Source organism: Haemaphysalis longicornis, unplaced genomic scaffold (genome assembly GCF_048455015.1).
Source record: "Haemaphysalis longicornis isolate Haplotype H1 unplaced genomic scaffold, Haemaphysalis longicornis Haplotype H1 scaffold_4, whole genome shotgun sequence".
NCBI lineage: Eukaryota > Metazoa > Arthropoda > Arachnida > Ixodida > Ixodidae > Haemaphysalis > Haemaphysalis longicornis.
Window position 1 is genome coordinate 47,781,238 of NW_027526361.1, and position 17,040 is coordinate 47,798,277.

Below are 17,040 nucleotides of genomic sequence, written 5' to 3' on the forward strand. Positions count from 1 at the left end.
AAAATTCACCCCTACCAGAAAAAAAAACCCTACCCTGGTGCAGGTGTGCTGTTTTTGCCCCAAAACACCTTCCTAGCACCTATGTATATTAGACTCTCCGGCAAATCCGTGTTATTGTTTCTAACCAGCCAGGCTGTTCTCCAGACACGGGGATATGTTTAGCGCAACGCAGAAGGGGTCATGCCGAAGGGGTACGCCTCCGCTCAAACCCGTATTTTAAAAATCACAACACAGTCACAGGCTTGATTCGGTATACCTTGTTTATTACAGAAGTACACGGCACAAACCGACCGACAATTTCACTCGCAGTCGCGTACAATTTGGCACAAGCTGATGCTAAATATGAAACAAATTAATTAAGGCTTGGGAGACATGAACTGAACGGCGACGCGTTGACGCAACCACCAGAAAAAAGCGGTTGCAATGGCTGGGCCCGCGCATTTATTTTCACAGTATATACAGGATTCCTTCATGTCTACTTTGAATACATTGCGCAAGAGACAAACGAAACTGAGAATCTGAGTGCGGGAGAACGCGAAGACCCCCCAAAAATTATTTTGGGCAGATACACGGGAAGGGTAAAGCAAGATTATAGTTTCTTGTTGCATTGGGAAACTTGTGTAGAGAATAAAATGCCAACAAGACAGCAATTAACTTTTTGAAATGAAGTCATTGATTGTATGAAATGGGAAAAGCAACCTTCCAAGTCAGGAAGGCAAGCACACAGGGAAGTGGCAAGCACCCGAACAAACCGGCACTCCTAACAGGTGGTGCGAAGCCCGCACCCATCATTGACCAACCGGCGGTTGGGCGTGCCCAACGGGCGGCTGAGCGGACATGCGCGCGGAATGGTTTTGTTTTCTTCTCATCATCCTCGCCCTCTACCTAACAATGAATCTAGCAATAGAGTGTCCTGAAAAGAACGCGGCCCTCCCTATCTAGCAACAGAACGGCGCAGCATGCGTCCTTGGCCCATTGCGCGTAGGTGCGTCTCACGCTTTGCTGAGTGGATATGTGGGTTTGAGGCTGCTTTCTTTTGTGACACCGGATGGCCGTATCGATATACCTAGCTGAGTCCCGTCTGATGGAACTAAAACACCAGACATTCCCGTACGGTGCACTCGTCCTTAAAAAGTATGACAATGAAGCCTTCTCTCTCTCTCTCTCTCTCTCTCCTCTCTCTCTCTCTCTCTCTCTCTCTCTCTCTCTCTCTCTCTCTCTCTCTCTCTCTCTCTCTCTCTCTCTCTCTCTCTCTCTCTCTCTCTCTCTCTCTCTCTCTCTCTCTCTCTCTCTCTCTCTCTCTCTCTGACAGAGTCCCGTTTTTTAATGGTTAACTAGAAGCAGCAAAATGTACAAAGCGTAATGAATTTCCTTCTGCCATTCGTGTTTCATAACCTGTGTGCAAAACCGTGCAATCATACACCTACTGCCTCAGCCGTGGTGGCCGAGTGATTATGATTGCAGATAATCGTAAAAAAACTGCAATGATTGATTGATTGGTTGATTGATTCTTGCTTTGGAAGTAAGGTGCCTTGGTTCAATTTTTAGTGCATACAAATGCGTTTACTAGTTTCAAAATGTTCATATGTGCACGCAGAAACGAACGCACACACACAAAAACAACACTGCTAACAACAACAACAAGGGTTGAAGATTTAATATGTGCTGCAAAGTGGATTTAAATCTTAGTACACTCTCTAAAGACAAACACAACAGACCTAAAGGTCGAAACCCTGTTAAAGTTACAAAATAAATCTTGTTGCTTAACTTTTGAACGAAAAAGGAAAGCATTCTCACGTATCCCAACGTGATTTCGTAAACGATTGATTGTTGCATCTTCGGCATGGCGAGGAAATATTTTGTATCTATGTGTGTGCTAACCCGAAACAAAGCATCTGAACAAACTCGCAAAGACGGATACCAGAGAAGTAAGTGCGGCAAACAATCTGACACCAAAACAACAATGAGTGGTCAAGATTTGTAGAAACCGGAAAGTGCACCCGTACGTTGCTTGGAATTCTGCAGCGACAAGATATTAATTTAAAAGGTGTGATGATATGTTTTTCGTGCATTTAGCTCTGTTTTTAGGGCTTTATGTGCAATGAAAGTGCTGCTACCTTTCCTTTTTACATTCGCTAGGCGGAATTTGTACTTACTGTAATCATCAGATATTTTTGCACTGTATTCAGGTTCATCCCCCATTTTGCTTTCCAGCCCATGCTATGCACAAGCAGAGATTGGAGGTATATGGACGGGTATAAAGAGCCGTCAACATACTACAGAGAAACAGAAACGAGCACTCGAGTATAGGTGTGCTTACTACTTTTATCGTTATACGAAGCTTGTGTCACAAACCAGAGCAGATCTATCAAAGGTTTCGCACACTGATTCCGCTATCGTGGCACGGAGGAAGATCAGTCTGTCAGCCGCAGTGGCGTTTGGAGGCGCCCCATACAAAACTGAGACAGAGGGAGAGAAGCAGCGATCACTCTTTGTTAGGCAATGACGCAGCTGCTTCTGTAATTGGCCACCAGGCGAATGGTCATCTCCTGCTGAGCCATGGAGTCCTTGTTGCCGAGGCCTTCGTGGCACTCGGCGCTCATGGCCTCCCAGAAGGAGGAAGCCCCGCCCCGCTGGAAGTCCGGAGAGGAGGCCTCGTGCACGGGGGACCCGTCGTCCCCGTCATCTACGTTGGACGCGCTGTCCACCCGCTTGCACTCAATGGGACTCTGCCCCTGCGTGTACAGTGCAGGGAAGAGACGTAAGCTTTCAGATAGCATCTGAAGTACACACCTGGAACGGATCTGAGAAGCACTTTGTCCTTGCCCTCGTTCAGACCCGCCTGGCCTGCACAAGATAAGATGTGAAGCCTCCTTTTGGACGGGGGCTAGTGGATGCTAAAGCTTTGTCTCAAACAGAGAGACTCCGCAGCGAAAAACGGAAAATGCGTTCTTTTTTCATTTCTGACTTTCATTTTCAGATGCTGCTGTGATTTGAATTTGTTAATGTTTACAGCATTTCGTCATGCAGGCCACACTTTGTGTAAGCCGGATTGAACGTTCCTCGTTACCCACAATCTTTACGTTTCCCACAATATGAACAGGCAAACTTTTAGGTCGCAGCCCTTTAGCAGCCGTTACCTGGGCTTCGCGGCGGCGTCTGTTTATGTCCGCGTAACCGAGTGAGCGAACGCAGCAGTGACGGCAAAAGAAAAGAAAACGGAGAGGAGCGTCTGATGGTGGGCGAGGAGGAGAGCGGCACGCACGCATTTGGCCTCATCTCTCTCACTGCCTCCCCTCTCTCTTGTTTTATGCGTCACCACCGAGAAGCGCCCTCTCTTTCGCGCTTTCCCCAGACGCTGTCCCGTTCGCCACTAACTTAAACCGCGTGACATTTGATCGGGAGGTTCAAACACGTTTTCCAACAACATGCTCGCTGCTCCCCCGTGCGTGGCTAATCAGAACCACGTGACAATGACGCGGGGGGTTCAAACACGATTTGCAAAAACACGGTGGCCGGCGGTGGTGACGCGCTGCGGTATAACAGCAGAGTGGCGCGTGCCGCCGTGCGTTCGCTGATAAGATACAGCAGATATCCGCCGTGATCGAGAAGACTGCAGCTCGCGCTGCGCCCGAATTTCACATTAGGGAGCGTAGTAACTGTCAGTGTTTGGCAACAAAATGATTTCTGTGCATTCATTAGCTATAATACTAAAAATTTATGATCATTTACATACATCACCACCATATATGTTTGTTCGTGGTTAAGCCTTATATAGTACTTCCTGCAAGATTGTTGTGAAAAAGTGTGGATGAGTTCCTTTTTGTTGAGGGTGCTACAAGCACCTTGGGGTAGGCTGCGCTCTCGTCCTCCGCTGGGAGCAGGCTGCCCTTGGCCTGTTCCGTCTCGAGGCTTGTGCTTTCACGAAGATGCGCCACCGCAAGGGAGTCGCACAGTTCCCGATGCTCGATGCAGTGCTCCACAAAGTCCGTACCAAGGAGCTCGTCACCAGCGCGCATGCGCAAAGGTGTTACTTTGTTGATGAACTGCACAATCCAAAGGAAAGAAAAACGGATAATTAAGCCTAAATTTACGTCATCAGGCAAGATAGCAAACGTTGCTCGAATGTCTACTCTGAAATCGGGTACGGAGCAACACAATGGACGGGCGCAGATTGCGTCCTCGTGGCAGGTTCTAAGTACGTAAATAATAACAGTGATGGCAATCCGTACCGATAAGATGAATAACATCAAGGGTGTATTTACTGGATAATAAGCAGCAGGTTGCGATGGTCTTATACATTACCGTGAACCGGCATGGTGAACTGGAAGCAAAGGCCATTTATACAACCGCGTAACAGTGTAGAGAAGAAGAAAACATTGGAGATGGGCACGCAACAGAAAGGAAAGGCCTTTGCTCCATGGCTGCGCATGGCCCGAGGTTCGAGGTGGGTTGAAATCCAGTAAAAAAGCATGGCTCCACTTGACTCGGTGTCGTTCCTTCGGTCCACGACCAGTCGCTAGAACCCTGCAATTACATTTGGCGCCCAACGTGGGGTGTCAAAACGTGGAAGCGGGTTCTGCTGACCGGCCGTAGAGCTCAGGAACAACAATGCGTCAAAGAGAAGCCACAATGCCCGGTATAAGTCGATGCCTGTTGCTACCTCGCTCAATAAAACTGGCTGCTATAAAATAAGGGTGATAACCAATGCACCGAACACGACGAAATGTACATGGAAGGTTTGATTGTATACAAAAATTGAGATATAAGAGAACATAACTATTCTCAATGACAGTAAGATTAAGAAGAAGAAGAGGAGGAGAGGAGAGAGAAGAGATTTGGCGAGATCTCTAATTCCTGGCTTTGGCGTCCAGTTCACTGTCAAGAAACCAATAGAACTAATCCGCCCGTCTGCCCGACGTTCTGTGGCCTTCTCCGTAATTTATTTTTCTGTGAGCCGATTTGGATTAAGGGACAATGTAGGCATAGCGGCTAGCGAGGGATGAGAATAGATGTAGGGGAAGACAGTTGGGGGATGCAGAAAAAAATTTGAAGGCAAATAATAATTTTGGATATAGCAGGATAGGAGCTGCTCAAACCTGTGGGAGGGGCCGGCATCCTGCTGTGGACATATGATTGCGATTACAATGATGACGATGATGGTTATTATGATGGTTTAGATTATGATAATCGGGTGGAAGATAGCGTTCAAGCTAAGAGAAATTAATGGGCTTGGACTGGCCATACAGTGAGACGAAATGACAACCGATGGACCAGCAGAATAACAGAGTGGATACCGAGAGGCGTGACTAGAAGTTGGGCAATACTGCTAAGTCGATTGAAGGATGAATTAAGGAAATTAAGGGGAAATCATGGACTCGAGCAGCGCAGGGCAGTATCTGGAAATCAATAGAAAAAGCATTTGTCTCGCAGTAAAATTGAATAGGCTGAAGCTGATGACGACGACGAGGACGGCAGCAATCATGATGTTGATGACGATTAACCAAGGCACGTGACGGTGGAGCTGAGAGCCACTGACCTTGAGAACGAGAAAGGTGATTCCGGCGCTCCAGGCGATGATGGTGAGGCAGGCCGCCAGCTGCACTCCGAGCAGGCTGAGCCCGCCTCCCTTGAAGAGGCCCTTGCGGTGTTGCCGCAGCCCCTGATAGCGCGTGGTGTCCAGGAAGAGGCCGACGGCCAGCATGCCCCACAGGCCGCCCACGCCGTGGATGGCAGCGGCATTCACCGGGTCATCGACACACAGCCAGCGCCGCAGCACGAACGGCACGGGCGTCGTGCACAGGCCGCCCACCGCGCCGATGAGCAGTGCCTCCCATGAACGGTAGAAGGCGGAACCGGCTGAGAAGAGCACACAGCGTGAAAGAATTGATGATATCAAACCATTTGATATGAGCTGCTTGTCTCTAACGAATGTTCCGAAGAACAGACCAGAAGAAGTAGATGGTTAATGGTATGACTGCCAGCTTTCGTTGCGTCTGATGAGCACCGACGTGCTAAAACGAAATAGGCTGCGTCTAATCTCACGGCAGCCATGAGAATTACCTCCGGGAAATTCTCTCTGCAGTTTCCATAAAAGCTGGATGGCCTAAAATTTGCTGAATAATATTACGTCCCAACGTAACCTAACATAACATAACCTCACCGAACCTAGCGTAACTTAACCGAACGCGTCATAACCTACCCAAATCCTGCCCAACTACCACTAACCTAATCAAATCCAGCCCAATGACACAGAACACAACCTATATTAAACGTAATTCAACCCATTCTAGAAGCCCTGCGCGTCGATCTCTTGATATAGTAAAAAACAGAGTAAAAAAAGTTAACAATCACGATGACCGAAAAATTCTGAGAAAAGAAACAAACATCGCAATGTCGGACTCGAACCTGAGCCTTCTCATTTAAAACCAAGTACTATACCACAGCGCTACAGGGGAAGCTGCAAGCACGGCTTTTTAGGGAATATTTATCCCATGGAATCTCCGCGTAGTGTGCTTAGCCAATGAGAGGCGACTGCTGTGAGAAATTTCTGTCGGTAATTCTCCCGGTTGCCGGGTAAATAGACACTACCAACCAAATATGCTTTTAGCCCCTGATTCATCGGCTACTGCTACATATTGGTAGAGTGGTCGGAAGCCCGTGAAAACGTTATTTGCGTCTGTAGAGACTTTAGCTGCTCAGTTCAAGGCGACGTGAAATGTTTTTCCTTACCGATAGCAACAACTGACTGCCAAAACGGCTTTTGTAATGGCGTAGTCCGGCCAACTCCAAGAGCTCTTTCAAATGCGGGCATATATTTTGCAACCGGTGTTGCTGTATTAGTGCACCATGGAAGTTGAACTTCCGCGGCCAATTATTGCTTCAATGAGATCAGTCCCCGTTCAAATTCTAGAGCCCTGCGAATTCAGGCGCTGGCTTGAATCTGTCACGGTTTTTAACTACTACTGGTATCACAGACTTGAAAAATATCGAAAGAAGTATGGATACACGACATCAAAAAACACAAAGAAATGAACGGGAGAAGCACTGTTTTGACCTGATTTTATTGCAAACTCTCCCGTTTTGCTTGGGTTCAACATGCCCACGTTGATTGAAAAATAAATTTAGATGACAGGCCTGTAATAATGATGTTCATTACGTTGTTATTGTACGTTATTTCTGTCTTTTTTTTCCATTTCACGCACGCCGTAAATTATAATAACACAGAAGGGTTGTTTCTAATAGGTGCTTGTTGCAAGCAGCGATTGTTCTATCAATTTATAGTTTACTTGCCCTGTCTGTTTGCACTTATATATGTTTAAATAAGGAGCTTGAAAAGTATATATAAACACGCAATAAAACTGGCCACAGAAAAAGAAAAGGTCTTGACGATCGACAGTTGTGGGGATGTCTGGCTGGAGCCATTACGTTGCTCAGTTAATGCAACCTAATTATATACGACTTAGTTAAAGTTTATAGTAAACTTTTAGGCCTCGTATCCTTGCGTACCTGTTATCGACACCAGCGAACCTAGAATAGAAGTGATGATGTCCTCAATGTCAAAATTCTTGTGAACCAAGTAGCTGAAAAGAAAACAGAGAATTAAAACAAAGACGCTGCGTCATTTGTACTTGCACAACAGTTCAGTAAAGCTAGTTCGGAACTTACGTTGCTATGGTTCCGACAAGACCCCCACCGATAGAAGAGTTGATTGTTGACACGGCTGACCTGCAAAAGAAATACATCATAGTTACATGCAGACGAAGCAGAGTCTTTTTTCTTGAAAAATGAATATAGGCCTCTACTATGGCCATTTACTCGAATAATAGACATTTTTGCTTGGCTTATTTTGGCCTTTTAGACCCCTCTAACAAACAGGCAGCCACTGAGTTTAGCATTGTACCACCGTTTTTTTTTCTTCTTCTTCTCTTCGTAAGTCACAGAAATGCTGGTCGATTTTTCGTTATATAGAAATGCATTTGCTAAAAGCAACTGTCCGTGGCGCAGCAAAACTGCCTTGTCAGGCCTAAAACAAGCTGAGAACGGTGCACGGAATAAATTAAATGTGCTGGAAGATGAAATGACAATATCTATTAGAAACAAATATAAACAAGAACATCACAAAGGAAACAAACACATACAATAAGCCTGTACAGAAGCTACGAGACGACCATGAGCCAGGCCGAGCAAACGGAAAAGCTTAACAGATGCAAATACACACCTTGCGGCGAAGTGCCATTTTTCGTCTGATATTCCAAACGTGCTGCCACTGTTGAAAACGAGAGATCCCCACCTTTTGAGTGAAAAAGAAAAAAAAAACAATATAAGAAAAGATTCATACGAAGTTCTCCTAGCAAGACATTGTGGTTGGTCAAAAGTATCTATATTAAAGATGTGAGTCGCAAATACTCATTTGTAAGTTGCTGAAAGCGCTCGCTAAGGCCGCTGACTTTCCTTTTGCTGTTAGGTGCTGAAAGTGGGATAGTTTTCTAACGAATTTTCCTTTATTTGAAACATTTATAGTTACAGGACACTTTGGAATATTTCGGGAATTTTAACCTGTGCTGCACGCCACGTAGACGGCCATGCTTGTTTTTCACCTACATAAAATAAGAGATCCCGTAACCTGGTTTTGATATATGAAGTTCGAACATAGCGTTTAACTTGAACGTAATAATTAGGTCTCAAAAAATAGCAGCTGCATTTGGGGATCGCGTAAAGACTTTGAGTTTGATGGAACCCAGTCTAAAATCACAACAGGAATACCGCAAGAAACCTAACAAGAATTTCTGTCGTACGACAAAAAACTTTGTTGTGACAACAGAAGTCCTGTTGTTACGACAAAGCGATCTATTGTTACGACACACATTTCTGTCGTAACGACAAAGTCGATTTTCTCAACGACAAACATTTCTGTAATCACAACAGAACTGCCATTTACGCTACTCTTCACAATGAGCAATAACATTCAAACCATGTGCAACAACTTATGGAACATCAGGATCACTACAAGACAGGAATTCGGCACGACGGAATATCAAAATCAGGACAGGAATACCACACACGACAGAACTTCAGAATCACGTCATGACAAGAATACGACAAGACAACAGTACGACGCGAGGAAATCCGACAAACTACAGAAATTTTTCTTGTCGTCTTTTTCGACTGGGAAAGCCAATAGGTCCTGCTGTTGGGCTCACCAAAGAGTGAATGCTCCGATCATGGCGTTGGTCGGATTTCCCATGCGTGGTCTCCGGTGCCGATCCCAGCTCAGCCTGGGGCCCAGCACAAGAGCCGACACCAGACCCGACGTTCCTCCCAGCAGGTGAACGCAGGCCGAGCCCGCGAAGTCGATGACGCCGATGCGGTTCAGGAAGCCGTGCTGACTCCACACCCATCCGGCTGGGATGCAGTACATGAGCGTACTGAGGGCCGAGAAGAGGCAGTAGGCGTGGAAGTTTGTTCGCTCGGCCATGGCGCCGGACACGATGGTCGTTGCCGTGGTGGCGAACGACAGTTGGAAGATGAACATGGCGAACTCCTCGCCCATCACTTCGGAGTTGGCGTCCAGAAAGAACGAGCCAACGCCGCAGAAAGGGTTGGTGCCGGGACCGCGGCCGTTCTGCAGGCCGTAGCCGACACTCCAGTAGGTGAGGCCTCCCAGCACCACATCCACGGCGTTCTTCATCAGGATGTTCACCTCGTTTTTCTTCGACACGCAACCGGACTCGAGAAGACCGAAGCCTGCACGAGAACTGACGCTTTGGCTTTGCGGAAACTGAAGTTCTAACTTAACTTGCAAGTACTTAAGCAGAGTGCTCCTTTTGAGCAAGGAGAGGGCATTTTGGACGATATTTCAGCATAGAATGGCAACAGCTTAGAAAAAAACAGTGCTCAAGTACTGAAATCGACCGATGGCCTGAACCCAGTTAGACCTAAAAGCGTAGATTTTCCACTCGTTTGTGCACAAAGCACACTTAAAGGAAAGCACAGAAGTATTTTTTATTCCACGTGGATTTTTCTCTTCGGCGAATTAATATTTGGCAGGTTGCATCGAGAAGCGTCTCTTTCGTTACTGATTAGGAGTAGTCTTCGGGTCGGAGCCGAGCGACCATCTCTGCGGTTTCAAACTGACGCCTTGCGGAATGCGGATAATGTGAATAGCAAAGTTCGAGATGTTTACGGAAGCTGAAGGAAGGACTGGTAGCTCTACTCCTTTCTAGTCACTTGTTAATCGTTAGTAAAGGTACGCATATGCTATAGGAATACAGAGACCACACAACAATCGTGGACAAAAAGCAAAGGAATTAAGCGGCACTGTCGTGCCTCCTAAAACACAGCAGCTTTCGCCTTTCCTCTCGGTTATGAGTCCTTACAAATTTACAGGCCTTCACATCGACGACTTTGGTTAACACCCTAAATGTGGATCCGGGCATACAAACTGAGAGACGTACGCACCAGCGAGGTTAATTATACTTGTAAACGTTATTGCACTGAGAAACTCCAGCTGAGAGACGCATAAAGATGACGTTGCCGCACACTCAGCCCGACATTGATAAGCAAGAAAAGAAACAGTGTGGCGTATATAGTATACAGCCGAGCTCATGATTCCCCCCAAATCAAGACTGACAGAAATAAACACGTGTCGCAAGCTAGTACAATGGAGCGCACGGAAAGCGACGGCTGCTATCAGCCCGCTGCCTGACAGGCAGCTCACTCACCTGTCTGAATCGTGAAGATGACAAAGGACGACGTGAGCACCCACGTGGCGTCGTCCGGCTTCATGCTCTTCGGGTCTACGATCATGACTGCGACTGCTTCGTTCGCGGAAAAAATTCGCCTTCAACGCGTCCCTTAGCTCTCGGGTGTCGAAGCGAGCACGTGCGCCTGCCGCAACGTGCGTTCAAGAACCCGCCAAAAGACGCCCTTCCCCTTCGGCGTCCTCCTCACGGAGTGGCCGTGTGCGGACCACCGGCCGTGTGCGGACCAACGGCCGCCCGCGCTGTTTTCTTTGTGCGGAGCAAGAGTCCGGCGAAGAGGGCAGCCAATGTGGCGTTGTGGCTCAATCGGCCCGGCAACGGAGAGACGCACGACGGCTCCGGTGAGCGCGCAAGCGGCGTTGGCCGGCGTGACGTGATGTTTGCGGCCCGCGGCTCGGCTCTGGATCGTCGGCTAGGAGCGAACCCCGGGGGAGTCTAGCGGCGGTGGTCGCGTGGAGTGCGCTGGAGCAGGAAGCGAACGGGATATTGGGAGGCTGGACGCGGCACGACGGCACGCGCCTGCTCCCAATATCCCGAGCAAGGAGGAAATGACAGCGAGGGAAGCGAAGAGAGTGAGGGGACACTGATCGCGTCCTCCCGGTGTTGGTCCTCCGCGCGCACAGAGCGGCCAGCGAAGAGAGGGCGCGATATAACGGGCTGCCATCGTTGAACCACACTGTAGCACACTTACGAGCTCCGAAAAATACGCCCTTTTCCGTTGCCTTCCTTCAAGGCAGGCTCTCACTTGCGGTTTCTTTCAATGGCTTGAAAGATGTTGATGTTTGTCTTTCCCTCTGGCTCACTTTTACTGCCCGACAATACTTTTAGCTCGCAAAGAAGTGATGTGATATAAGGCGCGCCATATTGGGATGATATAAAGCGTGGTATAACATGTGTCTGTCGTTGTGTGGGTGATCTAGCTCTGTTGGAACGCTTTCAGACAATTCCAGGTTTTACATCAATATGTGTTATGAATAAGCGTATCAGTATTGCAGCTGTGTTCACATCATAATATTATATGGCTTCTATTGATATTTTGTGAAAGTGTTATTTCATTGCAACAAAGAAAATGTTGGTCAGTGATTCTCGCGCAATTTCTGACTGCCCTGTTCGTGTGCCAATGCGAGGGGACGGGGGGGGGGGGGGGGGGGGGCTTCTGCTATTTCAAGGGCACAAAAACTGCGCGTCAAAGACAAAACAATAAGGATGGGACAGGGTGGGCGCAGCCTGTCCCATCCTTATTGTCTTGTCTTTGACGCGCAGTTTTTGTACCCTTGAAATGCCGTACCAACTAGCCCAACAACACTCTGTACTTGTTTCTGCTACTCCTCTTTCAGGCTGATGTAACGTGGCTTTACCGCAAGCTTCAAGCATTATGTGTGCCAGATACGAGGCAAAATACAAAATTCTTGTTCTTATTATCATAAAAAAGTGTAATTTAAAAATCAGGGCAAAAAGCAAGAGCAACTACGGAAGTAACCTAAACTTCACGCTAATTTTCGTGCAAATCATGCGTTTGCGTCAGGCTGCATCTATGAAGGAACATTGCACTTACTGACAAGAGGTCTGTACATTAAGTACATTTTTTAAATCCTAGTATCTTGATAATCTGAATTCAAATTAGAAGGCCAAGTGCACGCAAATATGCTCAAAATGGTTGCATCCAGCTCGACAGCAAGAACATTTTCGCTAAGATATTGATGGTCCGGAACTCTAGCAGAACGTATTCAGAAACGCGATGTTTCTCACGTAGCAAACGGAGCTAGAACTGACGATTGGGTGAGTTGGTACATTATGTATAATAACAGTGCAGGAAATAAGGCAAAAGAGGAGAGGGTACAAACACCACAAACAGAAATACAAACACGGATATGAACGTGGTTTCAAATATTTGTGCGAGTTGTCATCAAAGATTCTTCCCAGGGTTCGGTCTGATAACTTGAACTTATCTGCAATCCTGTAATACCATCCCCCAAGGGTGGCGTTCTCCCAATTCAAATTTAGCATGAAAGCTCTACCTTGAAACCACGAGACGCCAAACATGTGCGGCGTTTTTTTTCCCCAAAATTACCCATATCCAGAAACCAGAACTAATTCAGGTAAAACTGCAATGACCAGAAAAACTCGGCAACTTTTCCTGACGCAGATCGTAGTTCGTATCGAAAGCGAGTTAGATCCTGCTGTTTTACGGATAAAAATGAGCCAAATTCATTTGCCCGATGGGAGTCTGTTCTTGGCTTGACTGTTCAGTCTGTTTCGTGGGTGTTTTCAGAAGGGTTTTTTTTTTTTTGCTTTTCGGAGCTGGCATATCATGAATTCAGACGACAAGTAAGAGATCGTCGAAAGATCTGTCCCCAGATGTCGACACCGAAGTGAACGGAAGAACTGAATGAAATGATTTCATTTCGTCTCTTCGGTCCCTCCGGAGTAACTATGGTTGTATGTACTGTTTTGCTCCCATATTTACCATTTTACTACTTAACTACATAGCCACCGCTTACAAGCACTGGCAAATCCCCCCCCCCCCCCCTCCCTCTCCTCGTCTAAGGGTACGAACCACTTCAGTAAGGTGAAGCAGAAAATATGAGCAGCCTTCTTGTGAAGCCTTTTGGAAATTCATGGCAAGGCAATAAAGAGCTTGCTTACCTCGTGATTGCCTTCAGGCGTGCCCAAGAAAATTATCCTACGGAAGAACTCGAAAAGAGCTGCTAATGTGGCCAAGAGAACGCACCTGCTCTCCATGTATAGTTCTGTTCTTGAAGCCCTATTTTTTTTTAACGTTTATTGAAAAGTAGAAAAAACACCCGGGGGTCTATTGCATACGTTTAGTGCCTTTTCCGCCAAAATTGAATCGCACCGTTGTGGAAAGTCAACTTAAAGTGTCATAAGAATGCCGCATCAACTTGAGCGTTTCAATTCAATATGAGACAAATTCAAACTTATCATCCAAAATTTTGCAAATTCACCGCATAATTTTTAATTACTTGTGGCCATAAACTTCCCCTAGCCGACATGTAAAACATATCATATTAATAGCTTTGACAGCGTTGCATATAGTTCCGGTAACAAACCCGCTTTTTTCTCAGATTCGCTTTAGGTGGATTTCGCTCATTTCGGGGGAAAAAAAAACTTCACATTGTTACGTTTGTATATGTGCGTGGCACTTCGTTGTGGAGAAAGTTAGCGTGCCTTGTTAGTCTTGGAATACATGTAATTTGTATGCCTCCCGAACGAGCACGCTGTCAAGATAGACCGTTTCCCAGTGGTCCCTTCCCGATGCATGAATGCGACACGTTTTCCAGCACATTCCAGCCTTTCGAGAACCTCGGCGTTGTAAAAACCACGTGCCGCATAGATTATAAGTGCTATGCACAGAGAGAGAGAGAGAGAGAGAGAGAGAGAGAGAGAGAGAGAGAGAGAGAGAGAGAGAGAGAGAGAGAGAGAGAGAGAGAGAGAGCTCGACAGGGGCAGTGAGTGGAAGTACTTGCAACAAGGAATAACGGAGGGGACCTTGAATGGGAGCGTTCCCTTGAGCATGAACACTGAATGTGAGGTATACGGAGACATGTATAGTGGATGCGTAGCTCTCTTTGGAAATGACGCGAATGTGGTCTTTAGTGCATTCTGCATTGAGTACAAGTCTGCTTAGGCTTTTGTTGGTTGTTTTAAAGTCCCCAAGAGTCGTAGCTCTATTTTCCAAGAAATGTTTTTGGATTAGATGCCCTCTATTGTTGCCATTTTCCCCTCTTTTGAGTCTTCTAAGGAAATAAGAAGTCATCATATGTAATGTCAAAGCATTTCCATAATGTCTGCTACAGTCGCGTAAGTGCGGGAACAAGTAGACCATCGCAATACATCGCTACAGATGAGAAGTGTGTGATTTATTTTTCATTGCACTCATGAGACCCGGGCCAAGGCTTCCGGTTCCCGGTTAGCGCCTCCCGTAGCCGCCGTATCCTCCGTATCCGCCATGTCCCCCGCCGTGGCCGCCATAACCACCGTGTCCGCCGTATCCGCCATGGCCGCCTCCATAACCTCCGTGGCCATATCCACCATGTCCGCCGTGTCCGCCGTAGCCCCCGTGGTGGTATCCAGCCAGGGCGACAGCCACGGTCAGGGCCAGGACCACGATGAACGCAAAGAAACGCTGCAATTTAAGGTCATCATCATCAATATCATAATAATAATAATAATAATAATAATAATAATAATAATAATAATAATAATAATAATAATAATAATAATAATAATCATAATCAGGTCCACTACAGAACGAAGGCCTCTCCCATCGACCTCCACCCGCTCCTGTCCAGCGCTGCTCAAGTCGACAGTTGACCCCGAATTTCTCTATTTCATCCCTCGATCGGGTTATTGGCCTTTCCCTCCTTCTAGGCCCATTTATTGGTAACCACTATGTTACCCTAATTCTCCCCGGTGGTCGGTTCGTCTCATTACATGGCTAGCCCAAGTCCATTTCTTTTTTCTTTATTTGAACAATGATATCCTCTACTTCAGTTTGTTCTCTTATCCAGGTAGCTCGTTTCCTGTCCCTGAGTGTTATTCCTAACATTATTCGTTCCATGGCCCGTTGAGAAGCAGAGTGCTATTAAAATTGCTGGGATATATCTGTGATATGTCAATGACAAAAGTAAAAGTGATAAGTGCATTTGCAAACGGCTCGGCTGAGAAGACTGTGGTAGGGCGGCTTCTACGTGCCATATTGAGTCCTGCCTGAGCGTGATAAATAGGGGACGCCAATAACTAAAAAAAAAAAACTAACAAACGTTCCATGTACAAAACTGTTCCGGCAATTAGTAGAGAAATCTTTTAAATTGTTGGTGCGCGGTGGTCGTTATTCAGCGAATAATGGGCTCCGACGAATGCAATTTATAACAGCTGAGCTGTGCTTATAGGCCTACTATCCGTATTTCTGGGTTCATAAACCACACAAAATGGGCCTTCCTTTATGTGCAGCTGTCATTATCATGTAAAAACATAGCAATTTTTGTATAGTGAACATTAACAGATCCCTTTAATTAAGGCTGTTTTATCATTCAGAGCTCAAAGGCATAAGAACACAGTGCAAATTCGGCCAGACGAATAAAAAAAATTACACATCTGTGAATATGAAGGATTAATCAAGAGGCTCAACATTCGTAAAAGATAGCAATTAATTTTATACAGCCAGCTCATAAGGATGTGAACACGAACACGCAGACACTCACCGCACAAGCGCCGTTTCATCTGTTCACAGTATATTTAAGCGCTACTTTCTCTATATGTTCGTTGAGTTGTCAATTGTTTATGCTGTATTAAAAAAACTGAAGAAGACTAATTCGTAAAGCAATAAGAATAAATGACAGTGAATTCGCTTCTATGTTCCGGCATTTTGTTTTAAGGATCAAACTAAATGGAAACATAGTTGGAAAGCAGGCTACTCACCATGTCTCCTTTTCTGCTGGATCGGGTTGAAGTTGCTGCTCTCAGTCCGCTGAGCGATGTTGAGCAACGGGCTGATTCAGCTATATATACCAGCGAAACAGCCCCCAGTCACGTGGTTCGAACCACGTGACAGAGTAAAATAAAAATAGAACAGCGAACATCAAGCGAGGCCTACCGTGCCAACAGACCTCAGCTATTTCACAAAAGTAAGCATAAACAAAACACGGAAGCAGACACACACACACACAAAAAAAACAATGGCGGCAGATGTAAAAGCAGACACGCGAAACGCAAGCTGTCCAGCAAGCCGTGACTCTGAGTTGTTGGCCGCGCCCATAGGATCAGTTCACCACTTAAAGAAAGAGCGAGCGTCGTTCAGTGTAGCACATTTTCAGTCAATGGTTTCTCACGGAATGCCGCACAAAACAGCAAAACCTCGCAAGAGCGTCTGTAAGCCGTGCAAGCGGAGCGTTTCACCTCACTTTAGATCTCAAAAAACAAAACAAAACAAAACAAAAAAACAAGCGAAAGAGGCTGAGAAAATTACACAGTAGAAAAAAAGAAAGATAATATTCAAAATACACAAAATACACCAGCCGGATAGTATACATTGGCGCCTGTTTTTTTTTTTTTTTTTTTTTTTTTTTTTCAGCTCTTGCGGCCGCTTTTGTACGCACACTCGGTGGGTCGTTTCACAGTCGAGGTGCTGCGAGGCGTTGGAGCGTATGGCGCACGTACTCGAGCGCGGTCCAATGATACAAATTACCGCGGCACAGATGGCACCACTGGTCGCGACCGTGCCGGTTGACGCAATGCGATGCAACCTGAACTCATA

At 46.3% G+C, this 17,040-nt stretch overlaps 2 protein-coding genes across 2 annotated transcripts; both read right to left on the reverse strand.

Moving 5' to 3' along the window:
* Positions 1–1,176: 1,176 nt before the first annotated feature.
* On the reverse strand, positions 1,177–11,640 carry LOC144178647 (putative ammonium transporter 3). Its single transcript, XM_077706652.1, has 8 exons — positions 10,725–11,640; positions 9,204–9,747; positions 8,222–8,293; positions 7,669–7,728; positions 7,510–7,583; positions 5,540–5,859; positions 3,846–4,046; positions 1,177–2,735 (listed from the first exon to the last, which is right to left on the reverse strand). Exons 1-8 carry the CDS (start codon positions 10,807–10,809, stop codon positions 2,496–2,498), a joined length of 1,596 nt encoding a protein of 531 aa, XP_077562778.1. The 5' UTR covers positions 10,810–11,640; the 3' UTR covers positions 1,177–2,495.
* Positions 11,641–14,636: 2,996 nt separating this feature from the next.
* Positions 14,637–16,374, reverse strand: LOC144180335 (uncharacterized). The gene is made up of 2 exons (XM_077708705.1): positions 16,206–16,374; positions 14,637–14,910 (listed from the first exon to the last, which is right to left on the reverse strand). The coding sequence occupies exons 1-2, from the start codon at positions 16,206–16,208 to the stop codon at positions 14,695–14,697; spliced, it is 219 nt and encodes a 72-aa protein (XP_077564831.1). The 5' UTR covers positions 16,209–16,374; the 3' UTR covers positions 14,637–14,694.
* Positions 16,375–17,040: the final 666 nt, after the last annotated feature.